Source organism: Sinocyclocheilus anshuiensis, unplaced genomic scaffold, assembly GCF_001515605.1.
Source record: "Sinocyclocheilus anshuiensis isolate Anshui unplaced genomic scaffold, SAMN03320099.WGS_v1.1 scaffold1093, whole genome shotgun sequence".
Classification (NCBI taxonomy): Eukaryota; Metazoa; Chordata; class Actinopteri; order Cypriniformes; family Cyprinidae; genus Sinocyclocheilus; species Sinocyclocheilus anshuiensis.
Window position 1 is genome coordinate 101,570 of NW_015555782.1, and position 10,406 is coordinate 111,975.

The following is a 10,406-nucleotide window of genomic DNA, read 5'->3' on the forward strand; positions in this document are numbered from 1 at the left end:
AAAATGCCATCGAAACTTTTCTGAAGACAGTCGGTTCCCTTCAGAGATACATTCATATAAAACACCCGCGCCATGTTATGATTTTGAAACGTGCAGTGCTCATGTTTATTCAACGAAGTCAAACGCCACAAATAAATCAATGTATGGGAAACTGGTAATGTATATCGAAATATCGGAAATGTGTTTAAAAATCATATCACCGTTATTGAAAAAAATAATATCGCGATACATATTGATATTGAATTATTGTCCAGCCCTACATACACATACAACCGTTTTAATGGAAAATAATGACACTGGTGCAAAATTTTACCAACTTAATTTTCATTTTAAACTCTACCTCTCGGAAGATCTTAGCAACTGCATAGCAACTCCCTAGCAACCAACCTGGCATTGTGGCAGTGAGTTCTGCAGAAATGTTTTAATTTTAAAGATATAGAAGAAAACATGCTACAATTTATTAAGCAAACCTGCTGTGGTGCTCTTTCCTGTCAGCGCTTTATAGCTTGGATGCTATTAGCACAGACCTTTTGACTTAACGTTTGCATGAAAAAGAAAAAAGGGAGAACCAATAACATAGCAAATTAAAAACTGCCTAATACCTTGTGGTATTCAGAGCAAGGAAGAAATCTCCAATCCTGAGTCATAAGACATTGTAATCTATTCGGCTAAAGCGCTTGACATTTCAGTGACATTTTCGCTTGGTCTCCACCCAACGGTGGTCAGCAGAGAGATGAAAGAAAGCATTCACCTGTCACCTGTGAAAGACCACTCCAAAATCTCACTACTTCATCAAATCCTACGGCAGACGTCCAACTCTACTACCGTCCCAAAGCACATCACGCAAACCAGACAGCCATAATTCCTTATTTGTTTCTTCAAAGGAAGCAAAAGACACGTTCCAGAGCTGCCGTTCTGGTCTGTATATTTTTTCCACAAATGGCTTATAAGATTGTATCTAACTTTTAACCTGTAAAACAAACATACCTGCTAGGCAACAGCAAAGCCAAAAAATGCACAACATGTAGTGTGATCCAAAAATTAAGTATTATTTAAATTTTACATCCAACTTAACACCCAAATTTTTGCTCAATTTTTAATGTCTTTTGCCTGATCCAGCAAATTTGGTGCTGCAAAGGAAAACACCCTCATCAAAAGGCATCATATTGCACTGACACATCTGTTACTGTGATAAATATCCAATACGGGTGACATTTGCAGCTTTGAGGTCAGTGTTATGATCAAACAGTAGCTAACAAGGTATCGAAAAGGTCATTTTTGGGTTTGCTGGTTCCTGCCAAATAATCACATGTTTGTGAGGAGCTTTGCATTGTCATCTTTTCCCGGATCTCTTCCTGATGAGTATCTTTTAAAGTCTATTCAATCATTATTTATTCAACTTTATGTCGTTCAAAGACTTTAGATTTCTGTGGAACACAAAAGGAAATTCAATGATGGGATTTTTTTACATGCAGTTACAATGAACAAGGACAGAGGCTTTCAAGCTTAAATAATGACAGAGAAGCAGAATAAAAGAGCTCATACAACTCACGCAGTACATTCAAAGTCTTTTGAAGCCATTTGTATGAAATAGACTACAATTTAACTTGATATTCACAGCGAACAATTCAGTCAATTCACAGGTTCAAAAGTTTAGGGTCAGTAAATGTTTTTGAAACAACTCTCTTATGTTCTCCAAGACTGCATTTTTTTATCAAAAATACAGTAAAAACAGTAATATTATGAAATATTATTACAATTTCAAATAGCTGTTTCCTACTTGAATATATTTTAAAATGTAATTTATTCCTGGGGATTTTACTGTTGTTCTGTAAAATAAAATAGACAATAATAATGATAATAATAATTACAACAGCTCTATTAATATATTTATTATAACGTTCACACATTCAGACATTTTTAAAACATCTTCAGACATCTTTAAAAAAAAGAATTTACATAAAAGAATTCCTTAGATTTTTACTGGAACAATAACTTTCCAAATTTTACAGTTTATTTATATTTATATATACACATACACATAGGGCTGGACGATATGGCCTAAATTGATATCACGATATATTTCTTAATTTCGGTCGATACGATATAATTTCGATATCGATATGAACACTATTTATCTGAAATAGAAATCTTTTGTAACATTATAAATGCCTTTATCATCACTTTTGATAGCAAATTAAAAACTGCCTAATACCTTGTGGTATTCAGAGCAAGGAAGAAATCTCCAATCCTGAGTCATAAGACATTGTAATCTATTCGGCTAAAGCGCTTGACATTTCAGTGACATTTTCGCTTGGTCTCCACCCAACGGTGGTCAGCAGAGAGATGAAAGAAAGCATTCACCTGTCACCTGTGAAAGACCACTCCAAAATCTCACTACTTCATCAAATCCTACGGCAGACGTCCAACTCTACTACCGTCCCAAAGCACATCACGCAAACCAGACAGCCATAATTCCTTATTTGTTTCTTCAAAGGAAGCAAAAGACACGTTCCAGAGCTGCCGTTCTGGTCTGTATATTTTTTCCACAAATGGCTTATAAGATTGTATCTAACTTTTAACCTGTAAAACAAACATACCTGCTAGGCAACAGCAAAGCCAAAAAATGCACAACATGTAGTGTGATCCAAAAATTAAGTATTATTTAAATTTTACATCCAACTTAACACCCAAATTTTTGCTCAATTTTTAATGTCTTTTGCCTGATCCAGCAAATTTGGTGCTGCAAAGGAAAACACCCTCATCAAAAGGCATCATATTGCACTGACACATCTGTTACTGTGATAAATATCCAATACGGGTGACATTTGCAGCTTTGAGGTCAGTGTTATGATCAAACAGTAGCTAACAAGGTATCGAAAAGGTCATTTTTGGGTTTGCTGGTTCCTGCCAAATAATCACATGTTTGTGAGGAGCTTTGCATTGTCATCTTTTCCCGGATCTCTTCCTGATGAGTATCTTTTAAAGTCTATTCAATCATTATTTATTCAACTTTATGTCGTTCAAAGACTTTAGATTTCTGTGGAACACAAAAGGAAATTCAATGATGGGATTTTTTTACATGCAGTTACAATGAACAAGGACAGAGGCTTTCAAGCTTAAATAATGACAGAGAAGCAGAATAAAAGAGCTCATACAACTCACGCAGTACATTCAAAGTCTTTTGAAGCCATTTGTATGAAATAGACTACAATTTAACTTGATATTCACAGCGAACAATTCAGTCAATTCACAGGTTCAAAAGTTTAGGGTCAGTAAATGTTTTTGAAACAACTCTCTTATGTTCTCCAAGACTGCATTTTTTTATCAAAAATACAGTAAAAACAGTAATATTATGAAATATTATTACAATTTCAAATAGCTGTTTCCTACTTGAATATATTTTAAAATGTAATTTATTCCTGGGATGCAAAGCTGAATTTTCAGCATCATTACTCCAGTCTTCAGTGTCACATGATCCTTCAGAAATCATTCTAATATGCCGATATTAGCAGCGTGAGGATAACTGTACAAGATCTGCTGCATATTTGCATCTCAACTCATCTTGAACTGTTAAGTAGTCTATCTGATGTGGGCTCTTTCCTGTGTGCATGTGTGCAGACATTTGCAGTAAGCTCTATCTACTCTAAATGTAGCTGAAATGCAAAGTACAAGGCTGGTGAACAACAAGTCCTGACTGGGTAATTAAAGAGCTGGGAAGAAAAAAGGCAAGGCAGACTGACTGGAAACCACTACCAGCCCTTGAAGAAACATCTGTGTTAAAGGAAAACAAGGTAATTATATGGAAAGAGGGAGGAACTGCTAAAGTATTTTCCCTTTAGAGAGGCGCTTTGTCTGCCACTGCAGCATCCTTCTGTCCAAAAAAACCACAACAGTGGAAGACTACAACTAGATCTCTCCATACACGCGTTCTGCACGTATTTCATGTTTATACTGGCTTTTGGATCTTTCTTTTCTCGTCTTGGTGAAAAATGTTACATCTCTTTAACAAATTTGCTTGTTTTTTTTATTCCAGTTCACTGCTGTTGTCAGGAATTTGACATTTCAACACTTCCGGACACAAACCTTTCTGTAGACGAGGCCATTATCTTCAAAGTCTAGCACAATCAAAACCCCCTGCAACGACCAGACTCCATTTTTCATTGTGAACGTGAGGCAAAGGAAAAACCAAACATACACAAACACACCCTGCAGCAAACTTGCTCTTTCTTCTTTACTGTAAAGCATTAACCAGCCAAGATTTGAAGCCTACAGGTAGAGAATGAATGCTGGATGACCCTGCTCTACTTGACTGATAACAACCAAAAAAAAGCTTTGTGATGACTATAGGGTTGGGTATCGTTTGAATTTTATCGATTCCGATTCTGCTTATCGATTCCGATTCTTATCGATTCCTAGTTTCGATTCCAATAAGATAAAAAATCCAATATAAAAAAAATTAAGTCAAACATTTAGATGTCAAACATTTATTCTGTCTTTTTACAAAGCATTCTGTTGCAGCTGAATAACACCAGCAAAAATCAGCAGCCTACAGAACACTGCAAGAGGAATTTTGCCTATGCTTTAAAAAAAAAAATACCACATCAAAAACAACTAGATTAATATAAATTTCAAATATTAAAGTGTTAAAGACAAGTAAACAGATTGGTCGACAAATATGAAAGAAGTCAGTTTCAGCCTGGAACAACCTTTTCTACAGTAGAAATACACGGAACGGTTCGAGAACGGACACAAACCGGGAACCAGTACGGCGACCGCTGTTCTCTGTGCTCGCGCTTGCGCTTCGTGTGCGCTGCACGCAAACAGGGCTTAAGTTCTTTCCGTTCCTGCACCTAAATCGTTTTTAATCACATTAAAATGCGAACACAGGAATCGTTAAGCAGAATCGAAATGCACGCGTCTTATCGAATACCCGGTTCTTGGAAATTTGGAACCGGTTCCGCAGGACTCGTTAAGCAGAATCGAAATGTACGCATCTTATCGAATACCTGGTTCTTGGAAATTTGGAACCAGTTCTAAAATGGAACCAGTTTTCGATACCCAACCCTAGTGATGACAGATGCCTGGATAATACTGACAGACAGACAAAATGTGCAATTCAATAGAAACTGGTTAAGAAATGCACTGTTTGATTTGTGCACAAAACATACTCTACATAGAGGTATTGTGAAATGCAGCAATTCATAACTCAACACAAGCTGCATTCTCAGCATTACCACAAGAGGTGCCATAGTGGCAATTAGTGTAAACTGTCTGCTTGCCTGTAAATTTCCCTTTCAGGAGAGCATTTCCCAAGAGCATCATCAAAACTATGGCCGCAAGTTTAAAAAAAAAAACTCATCAATCCAAGGCACTTTAAAATATTGTGAAAAAGTAAAAAGCCTTTATTCACGTGGCTTCAACACTAAAAATAACACACATGTGCACCGACGCGTTGCGGCTAACTTGCCTTCATCAGGGTGTCCTTCGTCAGGTGTGGTCGCAAGTTTGTTGTTACCAACACAGTTCAATGATTCAGCGCTTCCCGAAACCAACAAACATTTGCAAACTGCATCGCATAGCTTTGTGGTTGCAACTATAGTCTCAACCTAGGGCTGGGCGATATAGCTAAAAAATGTATCAGCGATATAATGTTTAATATCGTTCGGTATCGATAATTATTGACATTTTTATAACCTTTTTTTAAAACAGAGCAATAGAAAAAACTTTTACATTTAACCACTGTATTTTTAAATTAACTCAATTTATTTAGACAAACACCACTTTTTTTTTTTTAACAGTCAAATACAAAATAAAAATTAAACAAATATCTAATTTCTAATGTTTTATATGCAGATTAAATAGGCTAAACTTTTGGCTTGTTTCCCGAGGCCACATGAGGGGGGCGCAATGAGCAAAATAATGCACCACATTAAATTGTCAACGCAAGGAAAGAACTGTCTATAAATAAACATGCATTACGTCTAAATTAACTCATATAAATCAAATATAATTTCGTAAATTGCATAAACAATTATGAACAAAACAGCATCATGTATTTATGCATTGCTTAATACAAAGAGCCGAATCGCCCATCACAAAAATTGCCTTTAAAAACATATGAGACGCAGTGAAAAGGAATAAACCGCCACAAATTCGTGACGTGTTTTCTAAAAGTTTTAACTGTTTTAACTTTGCATGGCTTTCTATACATCTCTTATGTGACGCGAGTGCAGCAGTCATATTTGTCCGTCTAGAAAATGCACTGAATATGCGTTCTGTGTGAATGGATTGGTTTCGGTTTTAACCTAATCAAGATCTTCTACGCATTGAGCTACTATATTTCTCTAATATTTTGAATGAATAACACAGCAACTGTGCATCTCGTGGGCTAGACTAACAAAACATTAAACTACAACGTCACTTATAGCATCATCACCGCATCTCGTGCTCCACTGATGACGCACCTGACACACACCTAACATTCGGTTATACTATTTTTGCATTCAAATGCAAATGTTTATTTTAAATTCGACTAATATTATTTTTTTTTATTCACAATCTCCTCATCACAGGCAGGCACAGCACTCATGTTCGTGTTTGTGTGTGTTGTCTGCGTCACTCATAGCACGTGCCTATATCGTGCACTATATCGTTTTTACATTAACATTTTTAATATAGTTATCAAAGAAAGTGTACCGTCGATAAATATCGATACCGTTTTATCGCCCAGGCCTATCTCAACCTATGGTTAGAAGCATATTTTCTTGTTGTTTAAGACATGTGGAAGTAAACAGCTTAGCTAAATGAGCAAAAAAAGAATTACAATCTGTTTTTAATTTAATTGGATCATCGAAGATCAGCAGCAGCAAAGACATTGGTTAATAAAATGGGATTAAATACATGAAGGATATTTAGGCCTATGTAACATTTAATTATTGCAGGTTTGCATCATATTCAGAGTTAGCTTTTCACTGTTTTTATTCATTTTGAGTAATATTGAATCTGTTTTTGTGCAAGTGAGATTAGTAAATGCGTTCAAATTTAGTCTAGAAATATAGTAACCATCATGTTTACACAGCGCACACAACGCCTCTGCACTTTTTTTCACAGTCTGAAAAGCAAAAAAGAAAACCAGATCCAAACTGCTGTTTGGATGTTACATGTATAACATCATACAAAATAGGGCTGCACGATTAATCGAAATTAAATCACAAAGGCGATAAATCGCAATTAGGCAGAAACTGTGATTGTCATGCGTATCTTTCAGTGAAGCACGGTTCTGTGATCAGCAGTAAATCTCCATCCAAGGCCAGAGGGCACTCTCACGCGGAAAGTCCAAATACGCCCCGAAGAAGAAACCCAGGAAATCCCTATAGCGGTTGCTGAATAAACAGAAGATTTAACTGCTTTCATTGATCAACGTGACTAATAAACACACGACTACGACAATATATGGTTTATCTGAGTTCGTCTTATTATAATTTTTATTATAATAAAGTATATAATATTGCAATGCTAATCGACATAGCCTTTATCACTGCTTAGAATACTATGAAATATGTTGCGTGCCTTATTCTGTGTAAGAAGCCACATCATCTCACTGAAGGATTTATTTCAAACACTCGACTGACGTTATGAAGTGAGTTTGGAGTAAAAACATGTTATTAAATGTGGTATTTTCACTTGCTTTCAGATAGAGCAGCATTTACTACACAGAGCCATAGTTCACTGACAAGCTACGCAAACAGCTTTTATAATCGCAGAACGATTTCTTCGATTTCATAATCGCTGCGATTACGAACGCGATTTTGCGTAGCTTGTCAGTGAACTACAGCTCTGTGTAGTAAATGCCGCTCCATCTGAAAGCACGTGCTGGAGATTTACTACTAATCACAGAACCGGCTTTACTGACAAGATGCGCATGACAATCACATTCGATTAATCGTGCAGCCCTAATATAAAATGCACAATATTCTCAGGAGTCCAAATTCACCCACTTTTTACGCATATACCAACCTACACTTAATGTCATCAATAGGGTTGCAAAAAGGAGGAAAATTTCCAGTGAATTTTGGAAAGAAATTTTGGAAACTTTCCAGTAGGGCTGCATGATTAATCGAATGCGATTGTCATGCGCATTTTGTTAGTAAAGCAGGTTCTGTAATCAGCAGTAAATCATCATCTCATGCTTTCAGATGGAGCAGCATTTACTACACAGAGCCGTAGTTCACTGACAAGTTACGAAAAAAAATCGCAGATGATTTTATTGCGCGATTATGAAATCGAAGAAATCGTTCGCGATAATGACAGCTATTTGCATAGCTTCTCAGTGAACTACGGCTCTGTGTAGTAAATGCTGCTCCATCTGAAAGCATGTGAAAATACTACTACACAGAGCCATAGTTCACTGAGAAGCTATGCAAATGTCTGTGATTTTATTGCGCGATTATGAAATCGAAGAAATCGTTCGCGATAATGACAGCTATTTGCATAGCTTCTCAGTGAACTACGGCTCTGTATAGTAAATGCTGCTCCATCTGAAAGCACGTGAAAATACCACATTTATTAACACATTTTTACTCCAAACTCACTTCATAACGTCAGTCGAGTGTTTGAAATAAATCCCTTCTGTGAGATGATGTGGCTTCTTACACAGAATAAAGCACGCAACATATTTCATAGTATTCTAAGCAGTGATAAAGGCATTGCATTATAAATATACTTTATTGTAATGAAAATAACTCAGATAAACCATATATTGTCATAATCGTGTGTTTATTAGTCACGTTGAATCAATAAAAGCAGTTAAATCTTCTGTTTATCCAGCTACCGCTATAGGCATTTCCTGGGTTTCTTCTGCGAGACTTATTTGGAGTTTCTGCACGAGAGCGCCCTCTGGCCTTCGGATGGAGATTTACTGCTGATCACAGAACCGTGCTTCACTGAAAGATACGCATGACAATCGCAGCTTCAGTCGAATTGCGATTTTGATTCTTTTTCGATTTATCATGCAGCCCTACTTTCCAGGATTTTTTTGGAATCTTCCGGGAATTTTTAGAAAGTTTCTGGAAATTTACCAAATATTTTGCAACCTTAGTCATCACTATAGCATCCAACACATATAATATTGACCACACACGGTCTTAAAAAGTGGATCAGATCTCAACAGCTGCAAAACCTGGCCTACGAACCAGGCAAACACTAAAACACCCAAGTAACTTACCTTTCTGGCAATGGTTGGAGGTCCAGCATCTGTAATTGTCATTGCTGTTGAAGTTCATCTTGATACACAGAGGGTTGTCCTCCATGATTCCCGGGCAAACATCGCCGCACTCCTTGGACTGCTTATTTCCATCAATGAAATTGTTAATTTCAGCATCCATAATGAGAGACCAGTCCACAGAATCCAGGTAGCAGAGCTCGGGATTCTTCTCGATTCGTATCGCACCCCTCGTGATGTTCCGCAGGTTGTAAAGGCCGATGTCCTTCAGGCTGGTTAACTCAAATATGACCAGGGCGTAGTTGTAGAACAAGTTACGGCCCCGGATCACGGCGAGGTTTGGAAAGAGGGTGCTGAGGCTATCCAGCCCAGATACGCGGAAGAGGAGAAGGTAATCCGTAATCATGGTCAGTTTGGGGAAACTGAGGGTGCGGAAAACCTCCTGGTTGTTATTGCTTTTGCTTCCAATGAGGAGGATCTGCAGGTGTCCCTCAACCACCGTACAGTTCTCCAGCCGCTTGAAATTACTGATGTCATTACCAATGTCAATGCCTGGACCACAGACTGGAAGAAGGAAAACAGAAATAATCACATGATAATCGATATTCAACAGTCACAGCTTGGTAGCAAGAGATGATTAAAAAAAATTGACCTTAAGTATTTGAATTAATAGTTTGATTCATGGAAACGTAACAATTTGGAGGCTAAAATAAAGTGCAGATGATTCTTTTCTGTTATGAATCATAGTCAGGGTAGACATTTAATTTGTTGCGTATGTGAGGGAACTTTGTACAGTCATTGAACATACTAATCAAATTAGTTGTACTAGTGTCTTAAAGAGACCGAATGTCCAAAAATGCACTTATTCAAGTGTAGTTCCAAACCTGTGTGACTTTCATTCTTCAGTGGAACACATAAGAAATTTTGAATATCTTGTTTTTGTGTCCATGCAATGAAATTCAATGGGGTCCAATGTTATTTGTGTTCAAAAAGTGATCTTTTCAATGTCTCAGTGAATTTAATTTTTGGACCATACAATAAAATTCAATGGGGTTCAATGTTGTTTGGACTAGGGCTGCACGATAAATCGAAATGGAATCGAAATCACGATTCGACAGAAGCTGCGATTGTCATGCGTATCTTTCAGTGAAGCACGGTTCTGTGATCAGCAGTAAATCTCCAT

General features: G+C 37.0%; 1 protein-coding gene across 2 annotated transcripts in view; it reads right to left on the bottom strand.

The window, feature by feature from the left end:
* LOC107674748 (insulin-like growth factor 1 receptor) overlaps positions 1–10,406 on the bottom strand; it is a 113,729-nt gene that overhangs the window by 90,147 nt on the left and 13,176 nt on the right. For both annotated transcript variants that reach the window (XM_016468841.1, XM_016468842.1), the window contains one exon: positions 9,227–9,787. In XM_016468841.1, the coding sequence (XP_016324327.1) occupies positions 9,227–9,787 (561 nt within the window). The remainder of the gene's footprint in view (positions 1–9,226; positions 9,788–10,406) is intronic.